Genomic DNA, 27,812 nt, shown 5'->3' with positions numbered 1-27,812 from the left:
GCAAGTTTATGCATAATTTGTGTTGATGCCCCAGTCTAATGTTAGCATTTACACCGACTTTGCTTACAACCCATTGTATGTCACAGTAAATTCCTGTGACTGAACAGACATTTATGTATATGGAACCATACCCATACTGAAATACATTTATTATATATATTATTTTCCTTGGGAGAATATGGGCATGTTTTCAGAAAATCTATATACTTGGTTGTGCAGAAAAATCTAGATTTTAGGATAAATTATGACTATTTACATATCTACCAAATTATTTTAAATCAATAAACTCTTAAAATGTTTAAATTTTTTTTTTTAGAAAGAATTTTAACAAGAGAATTTGCTTATATTTAAATCAGCACAAGAGTAAATGGTCATGATACCAACTGGTCATGGTTTTTCCTGATAATAATTGGACTCATTTAAACTGTCTTAGAAGGTGTTGAGGTCAGGGCATAAGAAGAGAAAACTCGGCGGGAGAATGATCTATGTAAAACATTCCACACATGAAGCAAAGAGGAAGAGTAGGAACAAAGTGCTAGTTTTAGGATTGGGTTTGGTTTTGAATCTAAAGCCTAGTAAGAGTAATTCTAGGGTTAAAAAATGTCAAAGTGGTATAAACCATTATAATTGCACATTCCGTTTTCAAAGTGCCACAAGTTACCATATATTTTTCTAAAATGCACACAATTCTACTTTTTCAAACTCTAAATATGTATATAGGTTCATCTTTTGCGTACTAGTACAGTCTCACAAATGTCACAAATATAACCAGGAAGATGAACTATAACTGTCCAAAAACAGCAGAGTGTTTTTAAAGTGGTAACTGGTAAGAACCTGTGTCTTTGTGAGGATTCACATCCAAGTGCAGTGAAAACGCTTCACAGAACCTGACGACAGCAGGAGATCTCGTTCAAGCAAATGTTAGCAAAACTTTGCCATGCGATGCACAGAAGTCTTACGCTGTAAAAAACTTACTGGCTTAGCTATTTTTTTTGTCTATTTGATTGCATATTATATCTACTCCCTTCAATCACAAAAGCAACTGTATGATCTGATACCCAAGTTTGGAAAACTGTATTAAATACTGAGGTTTCCTATCTTAACTGCTCATTCTTGTTAAGTACAGCAAAAACGTGCGATATTGATTTTACATAATCCTATCCCTTTTATTTAAATAGAAACACTAAATGGAAATGTGTTTTACAAGTTATATTTAGAAGAAATATAAGGATAAAAGGACAATGGAGACCAAAGCACGAAATATAGAACAAATCAAAGAACTGTATATTAGTTCCCCATATTTCTGAATTCCCATTTCATCAGATAAGAATTAAAGATGACTCTTTACCATGTATTAACTGTATTAATATATAGTTCAAATACTGGCATGCATACAAATTTAAATTTTGAACGTTTCTACTATTTCTGAGTGTAATGAAATTAAACTTGAGGTTGTTTCTTTGAAAACTGAGATGAAAATTGTATCATTCAGGAGCGAGTGAGACCGTAAGCTCGGTAGTACCAGGTGCAGGATATCTGGGGTCTCTCATGTCAGAGGCTAATTGGGCAGCATGCAGTGAGAAGGCTGGTGAAAACATAAAAGCACTACTGCTAAAATTAGGATCAGCTCACCATCACAGAACACTAAATGGCTTGGAAAGGATCACTTTCTTTTTCTGCAGCTTTCGAATCTTCTACAACAGGGATTGTCAACCTTCCGAATGCAGAGGCCCTTTGATACTGGTCCTCATGCTGTGGTGACTCCACACCGTAAATTTATTTTGTGGCTACTTCATCATGGTAATTTTGCTACTGTTAGGAATTGTAATGTAAAGATCTGATATGCGGATCCCAAATGGGCCGCGACCCACAGGTTGAGAACTGCTGCTCAACAGTCTAAGAATGACTTAATAAAGGCATCTAGAAAAAAAAAAAGTCCAGTTATGCAAACCTTTCATCTTTTGTGGCTAGATTATGAGACAGAAACTGATATGGTAGTCTTCTGAGAAAACTGACAAACATTGAAAACAGTCAAATCGGAAAGGATCGTGCATGAGAAACCATTGCAAATACTCTTCCTCTTCCACTAACCCTAACCCAGTGTACTGACAGTTAATCACAGGACAGACAGATGGTCTACCCGCAGGATCTTCTCACAGTTTTTGAGCATAAGAAATGATCTCCTTTACCGTTAAGTAATAGACTTTGATAGTTTCAGCATTTAAAATCTGTTAGAGAACTTAAAAAAACACTGAAATGCATAAAATTCTTAAAGTTGAAGACATGGAAAGTCTACAGTATATATAATATTCCAACTTTATTTACCTGATCTAATACCCCAAATAATCTAATGCTGTGGAGTCTTTCTTGCTAATCCACATTGTTGACAGTGTAGGAGTTAGACAATTGTATTCACCTAGAATATAGGTTGTGGTACAGTTAGTTCTACACATTGATATAAATACTGACCGTCTGCAAGAAACGCATTCTTACTATATTATTTAACCTTTTCTGTCTTTTCTTTAGCTGTTATGTTTACAGAATTCTCATTTGTAAAATACCTCACAACATCTGTAGCATGTATTTCTCCCTGTATCTGGACGAGGCTGGCAACATTAATCAACTGCATGGGTAGTGGTTGAATTGCGCAGAGTTTATAAGAGTCGAATGCTCTACTCTGTGGGCAGTGATGTATTACTCTATGGCAAGCGTATTTTATCATCTTTGGGACCAAAGACAGGATCTTGCATCCTGCTCTAATAGTCAGACGCAGCAGAGCTTGGAATATACAAAAGAAACACCTGCTGATTTAATGTAGAGAGAAACAGGACCGAGAAAATAGACCAATAACCTTTATATTATACTCCCGCCAGAGGACCCCATGAAGAGCTGTGCCGGCCTCCTCTGCACTACGGTAGGTGGCATGTCCTTCTGATTAACAGGGTAGCCCTACTCATTCTGAAGTCACCCTGACACAGCCGACCAAAGTGTGTTTTCTAGAGTGCCAGTGACACCACTGACTACAACATTCCCTAAAACTAGGAATTATCCATCTTTACCTTTGCCAGGTGTTCTAGTTAAAGACGAGCTGCTGCACATGGCAGCCGATACTTTCCTGAAGCCAATTCAGACAGTGAATCAAGGAAATAAGCCAGGAAGCTGCAGCCCACTATCAGAAGGAATGAAAAGACAGCTGCACATCTGTATGATTTGCAATCTGTGGACTGTGGCTAAAGCAGAAAAACCAAAGTCCCTGGAGAAGAGAGTGATTTCCCTGGACTGAGTGACTTCTGCGGTTAGACCAGGGGATACCAACAGTCTTTTCTAGCTCTAAAAGTCTTTATTGTGCTGACTGATTCTTCAGCTGACAAAGTGGGAATCTGGGTGACACTCAAAATTGATTTTCTTTTCAAGAAAAAAGGCAAGTTAAGCCCTAAGAGTTTGGTGGTTCAGGGTTCTTGCATAGCTCTGAGTATTAAATGTTCTCTTTAAATAAATGACTATCCTTTCTCTGGCAAAAATTTTAAGCAAAGTATTTTAAATCCCGAATAATCCTATTTAAGTCACAATAGTATGTGGATATGATAATGCTTTGTATTGTCAATAAAATTAGTGTTTAGGAGGCCATCCTACTCCCAGCAGTTTCCATGAACTCACTGAACAGGTCACTTTATGATCTCATTTCTCATGGTTAAAACAGAAAGGGGAATTAGTTCTTGTGAAAATCAGAGTTATGGTTTTTAAATATAACTAGCGGAAGAATTGTGTCTTTTGATAATAAGTTTGAATTTTTAAGTAAAGTCACTTCCTATGTATATAAACCCAGCAGTTTTAGTGACACATGTTGACAAGAATGTAATGAAGTAAAAACTGGAAAGTGAGAAGCCAGTTCTTTTGGTTGATGTGATGGGCATGCCACCTAGGGCCCTGCCTGTGTTAAGCCCATGCTCAACCCATGGGCCAGCACCTCTAGCCCCATAAAATCCTGGGATTTTTGGTCTCCAGAACAAGCAAATGCAAGGAAGAAAGGTTACTATGACAGCAACTCTATTTTATGCTGAGCCTTTTAAAAAACCCTTAGGCAGGATATATGCACCAAGAAATGAAGATTGTAATTCTGTAATTCACAACCCATGGTCTCTTTGCCATCCTCACATTAAGCTGATAGCATTTCTTATATTCAGATGACAATAGGGGCTATATCCTCTTTTCTCCATCTGGTAAGAAACTATTGGCAGTTAATTAAAATTAATTACTACAACTAAAATGATGATGGACTGTTTAGATATTGTTCAAAAGAAGTTAGCAGACTTTAGAATTGAGACTATATCCTTGAGGCTTATTATGATGGCTCTGGAGGCTTTCCTTACAGGTTAAATTCTACTAATAAGGTTTCTCTTTATTCATATCTAACCTTCCTTTTAAAAATGAAAAATACAACGTAGGTCAAATTCTGCATTAAAGTAGGTCACATTAAAGAGAAGTTTCATTTCAGTATTTTTGGAATTATCAGACTGAAATATGAATAGTGAAAGCAGAAGAATAAGTACAAGTAGGTAAGGAAGGCAGGCAAGACAGTTCAGTGGGTAAAGGCATTTGCTGGCCAAGCCTGGTGACCCGAGTTTGGGCCCAGAACCCACCTAAAGGTGGACTGAGAGAACTAACTCCATGCAGTTCTCCTCTGGCCTCCACATGTGCACCATGGCATGCATGACCACTTCCAGACATCATACTCACACACACATGCACACACATGTATTTAAGAAAGAGCAACAAAGGACTGTAGGGTACTTAGTGGTAGGCAGAGACATAAAAGAAATGAGAACACAAGTGGCTATGAGATCTGGAGCGTTAAAATAATAGTAAGTTTTATTAGTATTTTCTCAGCACTCAGGCTACTTTTCATCTCATTAGGGGACCTTCTCCCATGAACTGATGCCTTCTGTTGGCTTATGCCTTATGTTGCTATATAATTATTTGGCTTTTCCATTGCCAAATAATTAACCATTGAAGGATGCGTCAACCTCGCATAATGGCAGGAGAGTAGCTCTTGTGTATGCTAGTGGTAGGTGACAACCAATACCTGGTATGCGATACCTCTGGGCTCCTGGTGTTGAGGGCGGGTGTAGGTAAAGATGCAGGGGCAACATCACATCCAGGTATTTATAGGACACAGAATTCTTGCAAAAGACAACAGGTGGTGAAACCTTTCACCCTTTCGGGATACTGGAATATACTGTAGCACCCCAGAATCAGAGTAAACATTTGCTCAAATTCACTGCCATTCACTGACTTAGAGTAAAAGGGCAGAACTCAGATTAGCTATCATTAGGCTGTTTAGAAAAAGACAGATGCCGTCCAGATGTCAATCTTGAAGTGCCTGCTCACCTGTGACTTATATAACCTTTCTTTGGGATTCCAGATCCAACAGAATTTCTAACTATAAAACTGAGCTCACTAGGTCCACATTACATCAACTAGAGTCCTCATGCCAGCAAACAATGGAAGTATTAGAGCTATCATTTTTCTTTAAAAGACAAAGTTCGGCCAGATGGCCTTGAACTTGTAGGTCTCTTGCCTCAGCCTCCAGAGTACTTGGATGACAGGTAGGCAGTGGCAGGCCCAATCCTAGTCCAGGGTGTTTGATAAACTAGACCCTATACCAAGTATTTCCTCACCTGGGAATATTTTTAACATTTGCTCTGTGAAATCACAGCATAACTATAAAGCAAAAGAAATGAGTTTGATGGCCACTGTGTTGGCTGATGGGTTCTCACCCGTTTTCTGTTGTTGGTAGAATAACTCAAGTGTCCCAAATAGTACTTCTTGATCCGCACAGTCCCAGTTAAACTGGAAGAGGGGTCTGAAGGTTACAGGCACTGTCACTTACTACTGGACAGTACTTCCTCACCGTGTATTTCTTTTTATAGGTTTGCTGTCTACACATTCATCAATTCAGATACACTGTTCAGATCTGTTTCAAGAAGATATCAGCAATAAAAAGAAATTACCATGAAGCTCAACAACATGGATGATCTGACAGAGAAAGAAACCAAAATGAAAAAAAAAAACACACATTAAGTTAAATAAAATTCTAGAATACACAAACATGGCAAATTATCAATGGTTGCTTCTAGAAATTAGGAGGGAGGTGGGCTGTGGGTATGTCGGTTGAAAACAAGTATACAGGAGCTTTTTGGGTAACGGAAATACTCCATGTTTTCATATTCACTGAAACTGAGTGGTATAGCATTGACACCATGTAAATTGTGTTTTAATCAAAAATTGAAAAGCATTACAGTGAAATACACCTCAACATTCTCTCAGAAGCATCAGAAGGTAGGTGCCATTTTTCTTTCTCCTCAAAAGTCTCCCTTTCAAACTCTCCCACAAAGAGTAACACAGTCTGGAGTGGAATCCAGGACTAATACTCTACAGGGGACTGCTGAACAGCAGGTGCCACCGTTCAGAAAGGACACTGACTCAGTATAGGCAGGTGGGAGAGAATAGGACTTTATCGTATGCTGTATGGCACACAGTGAAATACAGATGTAGTATTCCAGGTTTTGAAACGTTGAGATGCCAGTGCAGGTCCTAATTTATGATTACTTCACCATTATAATTTGGCCTGTGTTCATCAGTTTTAAAGAGGGAGGCTACTTTTTGAATCAGGTATCTAGTGGATGCTTAGTTTCTTACAGAAGTAACCTTATTACACTGTGTAGTCATTCTAAAAATAAAAGAAAATTGTATTAGTTCTGAGAAGAAAATGCTAATATACTGAACAGAATTTGCTCACAAGTGATGCCAAGCATTCATCTGTAAAGTTAAAACATGAATCAGACGCCAATCATTTCTCCAATCTATTCCTTTCGGTAATTTCAATTAAAACCCCACCAACGGCTTATACTGTCCCATATCTATGTTTCATACAAACACATTTAAAATAAGATTTTACCATTCATAATCACCTCCACCTGAGAGTAGAGGAAAAAAAATAGAAAGGTACAAACAATGTTTCCTGCACAGTCAAGGCTATTGTATGGGTATTTTGAAAAGCTAAATGAATAACCTAATTTCCCTGAAATTGGTATTCCTTGCTTTGAAAAATAGCTTTACTTCACATTACACACTCTAATTAAAAGTGAAAGTGTGGGGACATGCTTAAACTAAAACAAAAAGAATGGTGACTCTCCTAACCTACAATTATTATCGAGGCTGTTAATAGAAAATGGCATAAGTAGAAGTTGATATATTTATAATAAACAATACATTGATAAGATAATGCAGGTTCTCAGCTATAGCTTTCCTCTAACAGTCCAATAACCTAACAGTCCGTGTATGCCTCTCAGAGGAAATAAGAAATACTGATTCAATCAGAGGACAGTCAGGGAAACATTTCTTGTAGTTTTATAAGTTTTCAAGTGTCAAAAGAAAACAGAGCTCCTGTGTGAGATAAAAGAAAAAAAATACAGTTCAGATACCTGAGAGGGAAGGTGTCAGGAAGCCCACAACCTGCACAGTGCTCTACCTCAATCACTGGGGCCCAAACTGTAGTTGCTTCTTACACCCTGAAACCCAGCAGCTTATGAGTGGAATGCTTCTTCCATGAAAATGAGTCCCATATCTAACCTTATTACTTTTTTGTTATTGTTTTGAGGTAAGGTCTTAGTAGCATAGTCCTGCTCCTGTCTCCTGGGTGGCTAAGATTACAGACATTTGTCACCACACTTGAATTGTATGTAATCATGGTTTCTGTTTTAGAATAGAGGGATGCGAAAATTCTTGTGTTTGAGAGAAGACTACCCAGCGATATCTTAAATAAAACATACACTTCCACTGATTCTGAAGCAAAAGATGAACATTGGCTGGTAAGAAACCACTTTGCAAGATCTAGTGCAAGTTCCAAAGTGCGCAGTTTGGTGGTTTTGAAGAAACCCCAAGACATCTTGGAGATTTTTCCCTATTTAAGTTGATGGCATATGTAGACAAGTAGATAATAGGTTGCCAAGTCATTATGCTATCATGCCAAGATGATGAAACATAAGAAGTATGTTCTTTTAATGCAGGGATAACTGGTCTTCAACTCATGTCACCTACCTCATGCATGGCCTTTCATAGATGGGAATTTATATATATTTTTTTAATTTCTTAAACAATCTTATTAAGTTTCTTAATGATGTCTCCAGATGGACAGAAAATTCTTAATTCTGATAGTCTAAAGAATAATTTTTTCTAGTCTAGTGCCTTTGGTTTTCTGTGCAAGCAATATTCACTTATGCATCTGTACTCTTCTATCGATAACTACAACACTTCTAAGACTAAAAGGAATTCAAGTTCCTCACCACTGCTACCTGGAGTTCTTGTGGTAAAGTGAGGCCCACTCCTACTTTTGCATCATTTTGTTATACTTCTTGTAGAATCATGCATTTTTATGGGTTTGGAAAATGAATAACGTTAGCAGTTCTCAAGTGTCACTATGTGACAGATTATTTTGCTATGGTTTCCTGCACCTTATAATGCTTAACTTTCCTAAGGAGCATCTGGTTTACAAGTGGTCCTTTTGCTTTGGAATTGACTAAGGTCCTGGAGACAGACGATGGCCCAGAACATAATTATACAACTGATAGAATTTGGACTTCAATCCAGGATTGGCCAACACCAGTGTCTATGCTAGTTACTGCTCTGTACTAGTGCTTGAGAATTTAGGGGGACCTAGAACCTAGAAATATTAAAATCATTGCTGAAGGGAGTGGAGGAAGTCGATTATAATGATTCTTGTTTTATTCTTTTCACAGAAAAAGGAAATTGTGGAATTTCTATTAAGCCCTTCCTTCAAAATCCTAGTCATACAGAGCATTTTAAAAATAAAATTTACATATATCATATTCAAATATATGATAATTTATAAATATATGATAATTCTTGCAGATTAGGCTAATTTGCACATGAACTTTTTATGGCCATAAATATAAGGTCAGAATAATCCAATTTGCATGTCAAATTCAGAAATTAAGATGGCTACTACCACAGCAATGCCACAACTCTGGTAAACTGGGAATACGAAGCATAGGGGTCATTTATTTTGTGGAATTTCCTAATTACAGCTTTGATCACACTGTTATTAATCCTACCGAAGTGGAGCTGTTTCTGTCTTGAGCTCTTGCTCTAACAGATGACATATGAATATGACTGAATTTGAGTATGTAACTGAGGACACTGCAGCACTCTGGGCTCTTCATTATTCATTGTAAACACTCATGAAGGGAAGAGAGATGTGGGTTCTTGAGTTAGAGAGAAAACTGACGCTACCTTCAAACAGATCTTTGGAGCAAAGTCTGCCTTCATCTTATTATGTGGTCACTAACAAAGTGTTCATATGAGCACAGGCTCATGGTATGCATGTATGAATTTCTCAAAGAATAAAATGTTGTATTAAAAACGGATAAACTAGATAAATACAAGAAGTGAGCATAGAGAAAGGGCTCATTGATTGATTTATTAGACCCACTATGCAAATTAGGTAGTTAAACTCACAATGCAGCTGCAATGATAAGAGGTGACAGGGGGAGAAAAAGGGATCAGGCTGTTCAGGCAAAGATGAATGCATGTTTGAAGCTGGGAAGCTAGGCTGCTGTGTTGACAGTCAGAATCCAGTTCAGACTAGATCTGTGGCCTGACAGGACCACCAGAGCACTGAGTGCTGTGTCTACTACCAGGGCTCAAAACCAGCATAAAGCGAATAAAGGCTTGAACCTAAAGACTATGTGAAAGCAAGAAAGTACCTTGCTATTTTCTTCTTTTTTTAAAAATAGAGTTTCACGTAGTCCAGGTTGGCCATGAACTTGTGTTTTCCTGCGTGTCAGAAATGCTGGAATTATAAGCATGCACTACCACATCTGCCTAGGATGCAGTTTGAGAATACCTTTAACTATAAAAATGTTGAAACTGACCAACTCTTGAAAGACTGCTATCTAAAATTTGTCTGTTATTATGAAGGCATTAATTATCAGTGGCCTCATTAACACCTTGTTATTTTATTATTATTAGGTAGGCTGCTGATTACAGCAAATCATGTTATCTGACAGGGACTCAAGTTTTATACATCCAAGGGTGGGGGTAGCAATATGCAACAAATTTAAATCAGGACAAAATGAGGCTGAGTATGTGAAAGAACTCTGAAAATGATTTTAAGTTCCATATTTTTAAGTCTTTAATTTAATTAGAAAATATTTAAAAATTAATGAAGTCACCAGAAAATGTTCAGGATATATCAGTTTCTTATACCACAAATAATTCAATGTGTCCCTGGGTGGTCTGGACTGCAGGGTTTCTATGTGCGGACTAGTGCATCTGCTGATTCACACAACCCGAACAGAATCAGGGTGATTCCATTTGGCTCATGAGTGACATAGTCATTATAGCAAAGCACGCTGGCAGATGTTTGCAAATTCTATTATGTAAAAAGGAATCTGTGACTATACAATGGATGAAATAAAACTTAAAGTGAGGCAGAATACAAAAGTCTAAGGCAGGGAGAGCAAATATGCAATACATGTCACCACCCTGTGTCCCTCTACGGAAATCATGGGAGCACTGTATGAGGAGACTTCAGAGGGCTGCATAGTCATCCCTCATGCTTGTTGCTCAGGAATGCATTGCCACTTGAACACAGCAGGCATGAGATGAAACAGATTGCTACTTTTATTCCAGGACAGTGAGAGATTTGGAATGATGAAGACAAAATAACTGTCTAAAATAGTACTGTTGTCTTTCTCTGTTTGCATCAGTGAAATATATTTAGAGCACTGACAGATGTAAACAATCATATTTAAAGAATCAATTGCTAAATGTAAAATACAGCTAATTATGAAACACTCGTCTCGTATGTATGAACACACTGCCTGGAACCTGGCAGATAAAATAAATATATGTTGAATGGAAATACAAGTTTGATTAGGCTCCAAAAGATGTTTAGAATCAAGCAACACTGGACATGGCACAAAAATGTCATTAAGTAAAATTTAGAATGTTTAGGAAACAGAAGACCCCATATCAAATTGTACCTTAATTTGTGAGACATCTTTGAAACAAAAAATGACATATTCCCCCAGCACATTTTAAATGATCCCTTTCACTATCACTTGTCACCATTTATAATTCTGTTAAGTACTGTGTTTTCAAAGGCAGAAAAGGAACAGGAAGAGGAACAGTGGTGATTAAGTGAAAAGATGATTTATGCAATCAGCACAGGGCAAGGTGTGGAGGGGAATGCAAAGGAGGAAGAAAGAGGCTCTTTAAATTTATATTCAAGTCAAGGAGATGAGTTTTCATATGGAAAACTAAGTTTAAAGTATATTTAATCAAGATTTAGGTTACTCGTCTAAAAATCTCATCAAACTATAAGAACTACCTACTTAAAGCTTTTGTCTAGATAAAACTTATATATGATCTGTGTTAGCTTCAACACACACACACACACACACACACACACACACACACACACACAAGGTTAACCACGGGGACAAGGCAAATTAGAAGCAAAACTGCAAAGCAGCCAGAACTAAATATGAAAAATGCTGAGCATAGAATGGTCAATAAATGACAGATGCAACAAATGCAGCTGGAGAAGACATGGGCCATAGAAGGACATTAAAGATAGCTAAGATGTTTGACTGGCTCAAGGGACATAGATACTAGAAGGGCCCAGAGCTCACATTTCCTGATCTGGTCCCCTCAAGTGATGAGCGAGAAAAATGGCATCCCCAGAGTTAAGTGACTTGTCCTAGGCCCAGGCCTGGCTAGAAAACCCAGATCTGGCTCCTGAACATGGTACCCTGACCTGATATAAGCACTGTTGCACATTGTGAGGTCAAAGGCAAGACTAGAATTCTTTTAAACTCCACAAAGACTTGAAATAATAGTCCAAGTAATAAACACCTAACATTCTTTGGCTTTCTTAAGTATAATAAATACAGCAAATAATTTAGCATTTATATGCACTTTAAAGCTATGCTGGGTAACAAATTTACTAATGGTAACTTGTCATTTAGAATTAATTATTGAAAGTCTAGAGAATCAAGTTCTGTGTTTACCCAAGATTAATCATTTCTTCATAAAATGTAAAAGTTTCTATCACATAACATGTAGAGTCTATGTAATACGCCTTACATCAGATGCAAATACCTTAAAGGGACTGCTGGAATTGTAGCTTGTTGTAATGCTTCATTATATGTATTGCTTACATTCTTCAAATATAAGTTAGAGCCTTTAAAAAACATTGAAAAATAACTGGCGACTAACAAACCGAATCACAACATATTTACCTAATTGCTCATAAGCTCGCTTAAATATGGATATGGTTTAATAATGCTTAAAGAACAATAATGCAAACTATCATCAGTTACCAAAGTGCCACAGGCGTTCTATATTCTAAATAAATTTAGTACTATAAAAGAGTAGGTAAATGATTTTAAAACGAAAGCTCAGAACTTGGGGACTTTCCAGGCTGAAATGAAATGTTTTCTACAGGTTCCTACTTGTAAAATATTAGTGCTAATCTTATATCAGAGACTACAGATTGAGGACTGGCTAAATTGTGGCCTAGCAGCCTGAGCTTGTTAGAGTTCAGGGCACTAAATGGAGCTCTGTGATTTAGGTCTGCTAATACTATACAATGAAACAAGATTTTAAAAGCAAGAGGAACCCTGAAAAGAAAGAAAAGTAATTGCATGGTCTGCTATAGAACCACTCTGTTGTGCCACACTTCCCTAGTTAAATTGGTGTAAATTAATGAAAAAAAATTTCCCTTAACGGAAAAGAAAAAAGTTCTTGTGTTGAGTGTTATGTCCAAGGGTTCTGAAGATAATATTTGAGACTTTATTGTCAAATAGTGAATCTTAGTTTTACACACATATATTATTTTATATCCAAATATATTCTTCTCATAATAGTTATTTTATGATAAAGTTTCATATTAAGCAAAGATTTTTGAAATTATTTAATGAATATTAAAACTGTCAGATTTTAGGAAAACATCCAACATGATACATGTTATGTGTTAGGAGAATATGAACCTCTGCTATACACTGGAAAGAGCTATATAAAGTCTACTGTTTAAGTCGACTTATCCTGGCAACTGAAGCGTCAAATCTTGAACAAACAAACACGCACAAAAATGGCCACGAGTCCTCCAGTTCTCAGGATAAAAGCTCACTTTCACTGGAAGAACTCCCAGGACAAAAATATCCTCCACTTGGTCACAAGGATTATAGCGCGATCTTCATATACGCACAGGGCTTTGCAATTCTAAGTCATTTTGCATGCTAGAACCGTAAGAAGATAAAAGTTTTTATTTGGAGCCAAGTGGCAATAACTATAAATCCGCTATTGAGAGAAGGGGGGCTAAGAAGCTATTTGTACATTTTTTAAAAAAACGCTGTGAAGAAAACACGATGGGGCTGGGCTAGGAAGAGATGGGGAGATTAATGGTATAGGAGCTCAGACAGAAATGTTTTTCAGATTGGCTATATACAAATAACACCACTGAACATTTAGGAAACTATTAAAAGGTTACTTTTATGATATGCATTCTGACACAATTTAAAAAAAGATTACTACTAGAATTGAGGCATTAAAAAATAGCTCCAAATTAAGGATTTTTAAAATATTCCTAATATTTTAGGAGAAAAGGCTGGCAAAAATTATGTGAGAATTGGAGGGTCAAATTTGAGAGACTGAAAAGACTTAACTCAAGCTGGAGAGAATTTCAGAAACATTTGGGTTGTGAAACTGAGGGAGTATGCAGCCCAGGGGCAGAAAGCAAGTAAGGGCAGTTGGAACTTGAGTTTATATTGTTGGGAAGGAATGGAGGCTGATGCTGGTGTCCTCAGTATTCACTGGCTATCCCACCAAGCTGGCCGAGTGACCCCACAAAATAAACACCTTGATTCAGCATTAGGTCTTCATGTGTTTAGAGCAAGCAATAAACAAACAAACAAAAAAGATCACCATCCATGATGGTATTTAAATGCAAGCAATTTCAGCTAGAAAAATGAAAGTTTCTACTTTTAGTTGATGGTAATGAATAGCTTTCAAGTGGAGGTGGTGGCTGACACCTGTGTTTCCAGCACTTTGTAGGCAGTATAAGGTGAGTCCAAATTACCTGGACATGTGAGGCCACCCAAGACAACATGAGAACTTGAAATGATAACCACCACTACTACCATCACCACCACCAAGGTTCCAGATAATTAGAACAAGATATGAACAGGACAATTAAGTAGGCTAATTTCAGAACCACTCCTCCAGCTGAATCATAATCCCTGGAGATGAGGATCCAAACTGACCTTGTTAATAAACTGTGCCACTAATGTCTGAGTATCATTGGAAAAAAATCTTCAACTTTAAATTGTTGAAATTTATTTATATTTGTGTGTGTGTGTGTGTGTGCATGTGTGTGCAGGTACACGTATGGAGACTTGACAACACCTTGCTTAGGTTGGTTCTTTCCTTTCACCATGTTAGTTCTGGAGATTGAATTTATGTCATCTGGCTTGGTAGCAAGTCTCTTTACCTACTGAGCCATCTCGCTGGCTCAACTGGCCTCAGTTTTAAAGGGGGAAAATGCTGTTATTTTAATGGTGCTGAGAACTCCTCAGAAGCAAATACAAAGTGTAACATTTAAGGGTACACTCTTTGACATCATTATGGTAATGGTTTTTCTGTTTCTTAGAGGCCCAGTGGAGATTCTGTGCTGTTTTAAAGCTCTTGGTTGAAAACAATTTCTTTGACTTGTTAGAGAAGACTCGGTCCTAGGTGAGTCATGTAGCAGTAGGTGCTGTAAGCAGCAGCTGTCTTGCTGACCTTGAATTTTTTATAGTTCTAAGGAGATCTTTTATAGCTTTCAAGTTGGGATGACAAATAGCATATACTTGGCATGAATGTTCTTCTTTCCCTGTCTTGGTAGATGCAGATTTCCAGGCTCAATACACTTTACAGCAGCTGATTAAATACAGCCACAACTGACGTGAACCCAGCTTCCATTACTTCATCAAGACAAGGCACAGGGGCAGAGGCCTAGAATCTATATGAATGCAAAAGTTATTTGTGTTATATGCACATATACAGTATATATTTGTGTGGTGTAGCAAACTGTTATAATTAGAAAGCCCAAGAAAAAGTAGTTCTCCTTTAAAAACATTTCTTAGTGCTTCAGATGGAACCCAGGGCTGGAAGACACTAGGTAGGTGCTCTGCCACAGAGGTACAGCCCTCAAAACTAGCTGTGTTGTTCTGTAGTTAGAGATGGGTGAAACAGTAGTTTTTGGGGGGTATGGTTTTCAGGATAATCCTTGGCAATTTGAAATCATACTTCTTCTTTCAATTTGCCTACTTAACAGAGTTGAATGAAAAAGTCTCATATGTTATTTCTGTTAAGTTCTCAGAGTTAAAAAGATGTAGGTAACAGCTCTTTTCTCATTATTTGCTCTCTCTCTATACCACACTAAGTACCCACTTAGTCTCTGCCTGTACAATTGCCACTAGGCTGGCAAGCATGGAGAAAGTAATTTTTAAGTGTTATTTTTTTTTTTACAGAATAAACTTAATGAATCTCCACACTGAAAGCAATGGTTACAACTATTAACTAAGAAAGAACCATAAACTACATTATAGAGTTCCTTTACCTTGTAAATACAGAGAAGACTCAGAAAGATGGTGAAAGTGTTATGTGTTTTACAGGAAATGAGTTTATTTTGCCTCACTTATGTATCTCAAGAAATAATTAGCATTTAAAGCCCTTATGTTTATTTAGATAACCCATGAATCATTCATATTACATGGTATACAGTACAAATGTAAAATATGGAGACTAAAGTAATTTCTAGGTTCCTTCAGGTCTTAATATTTTATATTCAATAAGCTTGTCAGTAATTTCTGAGTAATCATTCACTTTTCTTTACTAAAATTTATATGCCAGAATTATTTAATATATTAAAAACATGCTTAAGTACCCGTATTATTTGCATGATGACTTTTATGTCTTTATAATTCATCCCTACCAGATATATCTTGAGATAGCTGTTGAAAAGTAAGAGGGAATCAGAAGGTTATTAAAAGTAATGAATATAAAGAGAATAAAATAACTTATCAAAAACTCTAGTCAACTTATACAGTCCTGCTTTTGATTTGTGAATATCTCAAGGCAGTCTAAGTAGCAGGGTATTAGTTCTAAATTAGTTCTCTTCCTACCAGAATACTAGTTCTAAATTTTTCTTCTAGTATCTTTGTAGGACAGATAGATTCCTTTCTTCTGGGGTGTGTTAGAAACACACATTCTTGGACTTCTCATTCCACCAGTCCAACTACACAGACAAGTAGGTAGATTTCAGTGGTCTGAGGTTTAACAAGCCCTGAAAGTGACTCAGGAAAGTTTGAAAACCATCATCCTAGAGCAATGTGAAAGAATATGGACCTGAAACCAGAGTACCGATCCTTTGGGTAACTCAGTACGATAGGGATTGGAATAATGTGGCCAGAGTATGGAGGCAGGGCAAGCTGTCAGTCAGTTGGCAGAAAAAGTTGTATGAAACAAGAAAACCTCTCAATCATATTGGTAAGATTTATTTCCAGACAAATTTAACATAGCCAGTTATCTTCAGTTCATGAAAATGAAACTGCAGACCCACAGTGAGCAGTGATTTGTCATTTTCTGTTGGTAGGGATAGAGTCAGGATGATCCAACTATGGTCCTATCATCTGGATCCTTTTAAAAATACTGATAATTATTTGAAACAGTTGACCAGAATTGGAGGTTCAGTCTATAATCTATACTTAAGATCAAGTAAGTTCTACTTATGAGCAGCAACGTAAACCAAGTGAATAAATCTTCAGTTAAGCAAATGTTTCTTGATGAGAATAATCCCATCGATATGGAACAGTTTGGGATAATGGTTCCCAGTAACCCGAAGCTCATTTATGCTGAGTGAGGACGGACTATGTTTTGTTACTCTTGGGGTGTGTGTATATGTGTGTGCATCAGTTTCTGAGCAAGTCTTACCGACAGCGTGGCCTAACTGATTGAGTGCAATCTTTGTTTTAGATGTCAATTTGATTCAAATTTACTAATGTTGGGAAATATGGAGCCAATTCTTAAATCTCTGGAAAATTATAATGAAGATAATGATGTTGTTATACAGATGAGAAAGTCTATATGAAGGGTTCAGCATTGTAGTAGTACAGATATTCAATACTGGTTATCAGTAATAATAATAGTAATGAACCTTAATTGACATCTTTTCCTTCTCCCTCTCTATACCTCTCTACAAAAGACAGGATTTTATGTAGTCCAGATTGGCCTAATTTGCTATATGGCCAAGAATGACCCTGAGCTTTCTAGTCATCCTAAACTCTTAGCTAACTATGATAAGGATGCCGAGAGTGGCTACGTGAAGGCCACTTCTTGATCTTAAGACTTTCCTACAGTCTATATAGATGTAGCTTATTTCAAAGAGCAGCTCTGATCTTTATTATGTTTTAATTGTCATTTGAAAAAAATACGTAGGGTGAAAGTAGGGCCACAGTGGTAGAGAAAATCATGCTCTTACTGAATTCCTGTAGGGTCCAGGAAGTGGGAGTGAAAAAAGATGATTAATGAAGTGAGTTCTAGAATTCTCTTTTTACATCTGGTTATAGTGTGGTAAACTTTTTAAGAGTACTTACTAAACAGTAACAGATTTCCTCCTATTAGCAGTCTAGATTGTGAAATCATCGGTACAAATCTTACTGTGAGTCTAAAGAACATGAAGGCCAACACAGCAGATTAGCAAATGGCAAGAAACATTCCGGACTTAGGTATGGGCTGTGTACACTGTCATCCTTAGTCTTAGCTCACTACTTCAGGGTTCTAACGTTTAGATTTGTCGTGAAGTTTCTGCATTTCAAGTGTGTACTTTTAGGTAAAGCTGTTTGCAGTGTTTGACAGCAGACTGAGGTAAACCTCTACACAACAACAAATGCAGAGAGCTAACAAACTAAACTGTTCTCTCACGTCCCACTTATATTCCAAACACCAAGAGAAGAAATTGAGAACTGAAAATACATCTGCTATTTTGAGGGAGGAGAAAACAGAAAAGGAACTTTGTCTACAACAGTCAATTCATTCTATCGAATTTGTTCAAAATAGACCAGTTAAATTGCTACTGAGAACCACCACCAGGCCAAAGACATGCTATTGAATGGAATATTTTGGGAAAATAGAATTGTATGTGCACCAGTCTTCTTAAGACGATCAAAATATTTATGTATTTATGTTCTTTAAAATATAAGTAAGTTACTCCTAAATACTGTCTTTGATAAAGTCTTTTGAGAAAGGCATCACTCTTAACATTTCCTATTGGCGGATGCTGACACTGCACAGTGGTGGACTGGAGTGCCTACAGGAATGCACCTATCATCATGGCCTATCTACTTTTCCCCTCATCAACCCTTGAATTTTTCTCAAGGCTTAAAAAACAAATAAATCACTAGACTATTTAATCTTTTCACACCCTGTAAGTACAGACTTCTGTAACAGAGGCATACTGCTCCAGGTAGGTAAGTGTTCTTCCTGTGAACAACATCTTGATTTGTAGGATAGGTTATTTGATACGGCCAAGGAAGAAAAGATCAATACTTTATTTTCTGGGACACTATGACGACAGTAGCCACATAACACTTCACATTGTATTGTATGGTAATTTCAGCAGTTGGACAATTGATGCTGGGTTTTAAAAGTTACTATGCATGCAGAATGCAGGAGATGAATATAAAATATATAGAAGAAGCAAGTCATGCTCCTTCAAAAATCAGACTTCAGACATAAAAAATGCTCCCCTCAAAAAATAAAGAAGACAATGGTTGTATAGCGTGTAAGACAATGCAGTTAGTATGCAACAACTAGTCTTAAAGGTCTAGGACAAAACTTTACATTGAGTGGCTAAGGAGATCTGCAGATGCTATGGAACAGACGCCACTGTTCAAATTTTCAGCATGCCTATCCTTCACTTGACTCCTTCACACTCCACTGATGCAGAATTTAAGGTAAAAGTAGGAGTGACCTCAACATGTTTTTTTTTTTTTTTTTTTTTTTTTCATATGAAGAAAGTACCTAACAGAAGTTAAATTATTGCTTTAGGGCTAGCTCATATACTATAGAACCAGGTCTCATTCCTTTCTCAGTGAGTCTGTGGTTAAGTAGGGATTGGGAATACATTCTTTCTCTTCTTTATATTAGATTGATTTCTTTTGGCATAGGGAGAAAAAAATCCCTATCAGCTACTGCTCTTCGTTTTCTTTTCTTCTTGCTACTTTTATGCAACTGCACGGAACCTACAATAAATAAAAGCCCAAACAGTAATACCCCAGAGAACCACTTTCTCCATAGTAGTTTCTAATGTGAGAAATTTTGTCTTGAGTCAGCTAAAGCAATCAGATTTGTAACATTAGTTTAAGAAAGATTAACAAGAGAAACTTTTCCTCTTCAAACTTACCCTCTAAACAACTCAACACACTTAAATACTGTAAGAAAATTTCAGGGTCAGTTCTTTCTTTTTTAGATCTTATTTCTAAAAACTCTGAAACTTAATAGAGCAATTGTCAAAACTAAGTATGAATGAAAGAAGAAAATACACAATTGCTATCTAGTGTCAGAAATCTTAACAGAGACACTGTTTCATTTTAAACAAGCTGTATGGTCAGGCTCACATAAGGAAGGGCGTTCCAGGCAGCCACACTGAGTACTATGAGTGAGTGTGTTGGTGGTGTCACTGTATTTAACAAAAACAATCTTCACAAGGAAATGCAAAGACAAAATCAAACCAACAAAGGAACTCTGATTATGAACTGGAAATTATTTTTGTTCTAAATTTAAATACAATCAATTTTTGAAGGTGAATTTGTATTCTCTTTGTCCATTCTTTATGAGTAATGAAATAAACACACTTTTTGAGTTTAAACAATACATGCAGAGGTTGGCTAGTTTTGCAGCTCCAATACAAGATGGTGGGTTACTCACTAAATATATTATAATCCTCTCATGATTTTAAAGTGTGTGAAAGGATGTCTTCTGATGACACCTCTCATTTTTGAACAGCAAAGTATGTCACCAGTCATACAGAAATTACCATAAAGTTTAAACCAGTGCCTTTAGTTTTCCTATTTTGTTCTCTGAAGGCTTAAAGATACCAATGTATTAAAAGAAAAATCCCTCCATCCACGTTTAAGATATATTTCCAATTCTGTTGGATTTTTTTTTTACCCTGATTGCTTTCATTTGTAAAACTGAAGGGTTCAAGAGCAGAATATTTAATGTTTCAGTTGTCTCCCCTTCCCCTTGGTAGTTAACAGAAAAGAGGCCTTAAAATGCATACCTCGTGACTACGAGTTACAGGGTCACAGTCCCCTCCCAAGGATCACTGGAAAACTATTAAAGTAGTTTTGTTTATATTTTCAGGATTCGTAATAATTGCCATCTTTTATTTTCTCTTGTCTAAACTTACTTTTCAACAGTCATATTTGCTATTTGACATATTTGCAATGACATAGTTGTACATAGTCCCTTAGCCTCCTACATTATACTCTTTCCCCAAATCATAGTTCCAGGATTTTTGACAAACTCTGGTTCACTAAAAAACAAGGTTAAAAAAAAAAAAGCGCCCAACTTTTTCAGGGTTCTGTCCTATCACACACACACACACACACACACACACACACACACACACACACACCTCATACCCCAAAACAAAATAAAAAACCAAACCAAACCAAACCAAACCAAACAGTGCTTTAAATGATTAGGAACAGTGCTGTTTCTTTGTGTAGACATGAAATTGAAAAGCTGTTAAATAAAGTTTATACCTTTCTTATTATACTGATAAAATGTTTCATGTTAATAAATCAAGCAATTTCAACAAAGCCGTAACATAAAATCTTTCACCACAGTTCTAATGTTTATGTACTCATAATAGCAAGGTCTTTGGATGAAAAAAGTAGTAGCACAGTTAGTAAAAATTGAAAGCTATAATTTGTTAAAGCTTTTAAATATCAGAGCTTTTCATCAGAGAACATAGTTAACCTCACATACCACTTGGCTATATTACTTAATATCCAGATCCCCTGAACTAATGTGTTACTGCAGGAGAAAAATACCAGTATTTTTTTTTTTTTTGAGAGGGAAAAATAGGGTGATATGGAAGGTGAGGTGGTTAAGGGTGAAGGAAACTAGGATGAGAAACTGTATATTTGTACACTTAAAGATAAATACAGTTATCTGTAATCTAAGTCAATACCAATGGGACTCTTACTATTCTCTTGATATTTTCCCTGTATGATATACTAAATGATAGGCTAACCAGATAAAATATGATAGTTAGTAAAAAGAAAACCCGTAAGTGCCAGACCTACAGTTGATGCTGTTAGGTATGGAAAGGTGCATATGTCTATGCATTTAAAAGAATATACGAACATAAATGTTGGCCCATGAGAATGACTCTAAAAGGACAATACAAGAAACTGATAACACTGGTTGCTACTTTTCATTGCCTACTGGAGCATCGTATTATTATTTTGGAGGCAGGGTTTCATGTAGCTCAGGCTGCCCTCAATGTCGCTGAGGATGACCTTTCACTTTTGTTCCTCCTGCCTTTGCCTCCCCCAGTGTTGGTTTTACAAAGGCATGTGCTACCCATGCCTTGTTTATGTGGTGTGGGAATCAAATCCAGGGCTTTGTGCATTCTTGGCAAACATTTCACCAACTGAACTAAATCCTCAGTCCCATAAATCTGGTATCATTTTCCTATTCAAAAATGTTAAAAATTTACTACTAAAATAAATTTAAATGACTGAAAATGTCATATCAGATTAAGAACCAAGAGTGATTTTTTTCCATTATATAAGAAAGCTAGTAAAAATTTCCCCTAAAACCTACCCATGTATATTTGACCATATTTTTTTTATGGTAGACTTACTATGATCTAAAAATCCAATTTTCATATAATATTGAATTGGGAAGCACATTTTTCTGGTACTTCAGTGCTAAAGTACTGTAGATTTTATAGCCTTATTCTTTTCCTCTGCTGAGCTGGCCATTGACTTCTCTATGGAAGTCAAGAAATCCTTGAGGAAAATTCAGAAATATTTTAATAAATCTTATCTGGCAATGACAAATCTTATATCGGTAGTATTCTGGAGGCACAGATTCAATGTTAACTTCTTTTGATAAAACATCCTGCCAAAGATGTTTGGTGTTTGGTAAAGACATACTTCAGGCTAGGTGGTAACTCACCAAAGCCCTTACCTAAAGTTTGGAAGAGGATTTCATGGTTTCAGTGAAAGTCATTTGGAAGGAAGCAAGAAAAAAGAAAAAAGAAAACAAAACCAACCCCCCCAAAAACCACCACCAACAAAAAAACCCAAACAACCTTATTTTCAGACAATCAATTAAAATTCAAATTAAGCCTCATTCATTTAGATATTAAGTAAACTGTAAAACAATTTCAAGGAGTGACAATAAATACATCAGTTTTCAATGGTAGCTGCTGATTAAAAATGAGTATCTGAGAGTATATTCCAATTTCATCCTCTTCAAAATTGTGCAGCTCAGATAAATGTTTATTTTACTGAAAATATTTGCAAAATTACAATATAAATACATGATTAGATTAAGATAGGATGACTATATATATTTCTTATCTATGGATATAAAATGAATGCAATAAATATAGCACACTCTTGATGAATTGTTAGTACACAGTGTTTCTCAGTAAAGTACATACAACCTATTATTAAGCAACAATTATCTAGTTTTCAAATATACAGCTTCAAATGGATTCAGGGTGGAAGGTTACACCAAATCTCCCAGAGTCCCTTTTGAGTTGGTAAAGGTTAATACTTCTGCAGATTTTGCAACATCCTATTTATTTTAGCAGCTTATTAAGCTCTTTATATTCCTACCTGAAACTTTATTTCTTTAGTCTGGGTGATTTTTGAAACATAAGCTAACCATACTTTAATTCTAGAGCTGTAGCAAGTACTGCCTTTTTTTTTTTTTCTTTTAATTAGTAACTCAAACACATATTAACAATGAAACAGAATCATTAAAAAAGTTATCTGGCTAGATTCCCCAATTTAATTTTTGGAGTATTATGGTAGATATGGTCTGAACTGCAATACTAATCTGGATTAGAAATAGTTTCATATATTCTAGTCCTTAATACAGACAGGAAATCTACTTTACAATTCCTTGTTAAATGAATTGAGATTTGTTTTAAAACCATCTTCTGTCCTTCTCCATTACGCTGCCTTCATGGAAACCTGTTACAATAGTTCTAACACAAACATGTGCATGCAAGAGATCACCCTACAGATTCTAATACACAGTTACTGAAACACGTCCTGCCGGTCAAGTGGCATAAATGTACATCTTCTATATACAAAAGGTAAAGTGCATTATTAAATTAGTGAACTGACAGATTGTCTGCCTGGACCATATAGCTTTCAAATAGACAAATGTGAAATTCTCCCATTAGAACCAATTGTTTCAAGAGGTTCTAAACAGCTTTTCCACCCTGTCATTTATTTATTTATTTATTTTTTTGGCCATGCTCTTTAGTGCAAATAAGCTTGTGTTTGACTCAAGTTTAAGGGACATGGCAGTTTGGGGCTTTAAGAAGAAAAATAAGAAAATGTGGCAGAACTTGAATATCTTTATAATACATTGCATCTTTTGCATATAAACAGCGCATTAGTGCTGCTTTCAATCGCTAGGAGCACACTGCCAACTACTGAGGAACCCGTTTCCAGATTTATACTATTAGCTTATATTATTACAGTTTGAGTCTGTCCACATTACGCTCAATAACTATGTGCAAACATCATCAATGTTTTAGCATTATACAGTGAACTAGTAATTTTGGTTACTAACTTCAATGTTCATTTTTTTTACTTCTAACATCCAGTTTCCTTAAGAGTTTAACGCCTTCAAGGCAAGGATCCTGTTATTTTGAAGAACACCATGTACACTTGCAGCTCCATTTATGTTACAAATGACAATAAATAAAATTTATATTGCACAGATAAAAATAGTAGCTTATTTTACACATCCTAAATCCAGATGTTTGAACTGGATCTCACTTAATTATGGCTAATGAACTCTTGGGAATTTTAAGTATCAAAAAAAAAATCATAGCATCATAGCATTTTTCAATGAATATATTAACTATGAAAAGGTAAACAAAGGATTGGTAAAAGTCTTAAGTGATTCTAGAGTGTATTCAATTGCCAGTACACACATATATGTACATATATGCATTTTATATACGTATGTATATATATATGTGTGTGTGTGTGTCTACCCAATCTGTAGCTTTGAGATGGCAAAAACTTTGAAGTATATATACAAAGTAGAAAAACTGGCTATTTAAGTAGTCTTTTACTTAAATAATTAACGTGAAATGAAGCTAATAATATGTATATACAGTGAATTAAATATATTTATATTTATGTCTGACACAGTATTGTGTGTATATATGCACATATGTATATACACACTTAAACCTGATCAGACTAAAAACCAAAAAGGAATCAGTTAGTCTCAATGGATATGAATACTTTTAAAAGGAAGGTGAGATTTTGAGAGAGAGCATACCCTCCCAGCAACAGTGACAGGGACAGCTGAGTAATGGGATAGTCACAGCTCCAGTTTGCCGAAATCTGACAGGTTGGTTATTATTAATAGGCACTCTGATGGGCAGCAATAACAATCAGTAGGACAGTAATTCAACTGCACACCACTCCTTCCTATACCCCAAACTACTTTTTATCAAGCCTACAGTTATGTTATTTTACAGTTACGACTGTTTAAGAATCCTTGCTACTTTTAGAGTCTCAATACCCACCACGTGCTATTAACTCTACTGCTGAGATTATCTTTAACTTTCAGCTGTTCCGTAGTGACCCCGGTGGTTCACAATGAGAATGAACCGAGTGAGATTCCATCATAGTACTTCAAGAAACGTGAGAAAGAATCTGCAACCAACACCAGTATGCATGTCTGGGTTACCAGTTGCTAGTTCTTAACATAAACCAGTGAAATTAATTTTCTTAATTCATTTCATAGTTTCCTTAGAGACCTTAGTTTAACGTTTTTGCAGAAAAGTTCTGGAGGGAGACTTGTTAAAGGAAATTCTGAATTACTTACAGCATATCAGAGAAGAGCCACATTCTGACCTCAACCAGACCTCAATGTAGCCAGCTCTCACCAAGGAGAACGTATTTGGGGAGCTGAAATCAGCATCTGTCTCTCAACCATGATGATATGGACTGTGGGGAAGCAGCTGATCCCATTACAAAACAGTTTGATTTAGAATAAAATGTAGCCCAAAAGATGAAATTTCAGTCGGTTAATAAGGGGTGTTGGTAAGTATATATACTATACCCACTTGTTTAAAAATTGCTTGAGTGTTTAAAAATTCAGGTGGCACTTTCTGGAAAGTGATTTTTAATACAGGCAAATGGATACATCTTGTATAGTGTAAACCTCTTTAAGGATCTTAAGGAGCACCTTGGAAAATGCCTGAATTTTCCTTTTAAATGTTTATAACCAATCTTATTTCCAAATATTGTATTCCCCAGACTGCAATTTTGTATTCTAAATGCTTTTTTTCCTAGCAAAAAAAAAAAAAAAGTTTTTTCTTCTGGAGTTAAAAGTATCTGTAAAAATCAGGTTTATATTGGAAGTTGACCTGGTTTTAGGGGCGGCAAATGCAAAAGTGCTACTAAAATATATCAGCAGATCTTTTTTTACACCAGTCAACTGGTGTACAAAGCCTATGAAATACATGAATGGGGAAGCAGAAAATACAACATTTTGATAGTCCATAACAGATTTTAAGGAAAAGCGATTGCAAATTATCACAAAAGGCTAAAACATCAAAATTTCCATAGCAAAGCCACTGGGTGAAGCCACCCTCAACAGTGACATGATTTCCAAAGCTTTGGAAAGTCAATAAAATATATAGTACCGGAAACAGGAGATTAGATTGTAACTAGTTTAGAATAATGAATTAAAACTCTTCCATGGCTTTGATATGGCAACTCAAACTGTAGGGTTACCACAAAATTTGAAATTATAGAATACTATATATAGTAACTGTTAAGGAATATGATATCGTATTTTTAAAGGTTTAATTATCTAGCAAGATTTAATCTTTTAGTGGTACTAGTTAATATTGGTACCCAATAAACAACTTTAAACTTGAGGTCAATTTCTGTTTCTGTGGTAACTGCCCTACAGGTAAACCTAGCAACTTTTAACAAAGTATAAATGGGATTTTCTTTGGGGGTGGGATTTGTTAAATAGTAATCCACACTTTCATATTAAGTATATGCGTCATTTTCAGGATTATGTCATAGTGCAATGTAAATCTTAGTTATGGTGTTTAAAGGTCAGAATGTCACCTTTTGTGCTGATCTGCATACTTCAATAGTCTGGAGCAGTTGAAGCAGCTAAACTATTTGGCTCTGGGGAGGTTGGAATTCCCCTGAGAATTATAGTGATCTATGTATAACATAACATGAGAATCAGACTTCTTGAAGTATAAACTATGAGAGGTATTACTAATAACATAGGGCCCAAAGGAGGAAAACTTCTTCAAATGATTATGGATCAGTACTTTTAGCCAATTAATGATTCCTAAATTTTGCCTGATGGAGTTCAATTTCATGCTAGTCGAGGCATTCTTGTTCTTCACCACTGGCCCTTCTGCCATCCATTCTCTTTTCTTTATGGCTGTTGCAAATTTTCCTCATCTCTTCTTCATACTTGATAAAATTCTCCCCAAACCTTGTCCAAGCTTTGAACGGAACAGTAATAGTATTACGGTAAGGCGGCCTCACCTCACTTACCTTCAGGAAAATTCCATATTTATTAGAGCCCACATCAAAGTAGAACCTTTTATTGTCCACTCTGAAAGAGGTCCCCTCTGGGAGCTCAAGAGGGTCGTCGTCTCCGCACCTTCGTTCTTCTATGTCTCCTTCGCCGTAGTCTTCGATCAACTGGACCAAGGCATCTCGAAATTCAATCATTCCTTGTGCTGGGAGGACAATAGTCTGTTCCTGGCCCAAACTGTGGCCAAAATAACCTATCATGCCAGTGCCCCGCATCATGGTCTGTCTAATCCTTAGGAAGCGACCTCGTTGGTTCTCCTTTAGGTCTAGGTAGTATTTCCTATTGTCCCTCTCTATATAGTCCGTTTTGAGGACGCTGTGAGGATGCTCTTCCGAGCCCACGGACACTGGCGGGGAGGGTGCAGGGTGCTTCTGCCTCCTCCTGGAGACTTGCTCTTTGCTCTGGCCATGCTCTTGCCTGTGGCCTTTCAGGCCCAGGTGGGCATAGTGCTCGATGAAGTCGCCTAGACAGTCCTTCAGCTCTGCTGCCACCGACAGGGAGAGGGTCAGTTTACTCTTTCTGATATTGTCCTGCCGACCTCTCCCTATCCAGACTTCAGCTATCTTTAGGAAGCGGCCCCGGGAGCTTTGCTTCACGTCTAGGTAGAACCTCTTTTTCTGGATGTCCACTCGTTTGGAGGCCAGCTCCTGGATTTCGGATGCGCCCCCGGCCTGATTAGGGGTGGCTGACGTGGAGTAGTGGGGGTAGTGAGAGTGCTGGGCCTGGGGATAGAGTCTACTCTTGCTTAGGCCAGAGCCCCCTACATTCTTGCCTCCGCGGCCACGGCCGCCGCCGCCGCCTCCCCTTCGCCTCGCTCTTTCCATCTTCAG

At 36.7% G+C, this 27,812-nt stretch overlaps 1 protein-coding gene across 2 annotated transcripts in view; it reads right to left on the bottom strand.

Annotated features, from left to right (window-relative positions):
- Positions 1-27,812, bottom strand: part of Purg (purine rich element binding protein G) — a 31,209-nt gene that overhangs the window by 2,978 nt on the left and 419 nt on the right. The window contains exon 2 of one of the 2 annotated variants that reach the window (XM_021627243.2): positions 26,940-27,812. In XM_021627243.2, coding sequence (XP_021482918.1) covers positions 26,940-27,806 — 867 coding nt within the window. In that variant the 5' untranslated portion in view covers positions 27,807-27,812. The other variant, XM_021627241.2, reaches the window with a different exon arrangement.

Source organism: Meriones unguiculatus, chromosome 4 (assembly GCF_030254825.1).
Source record: "Meriones unguiculatus strain TT.TT164.6M chromosome 4, Bangor_MerUng_6.1, whole genome shotgun sequence".
In the NCBI taxonomy this organism is placed as follows: Eukaryota; Metazoa; Chordata; class Mammalia; order Rodentia; family Muridae; genus Meriones; species Meriones unguiculatus.
This window is presented reverse-complemented; position numbering and strand designations above follow the sequence as displayed.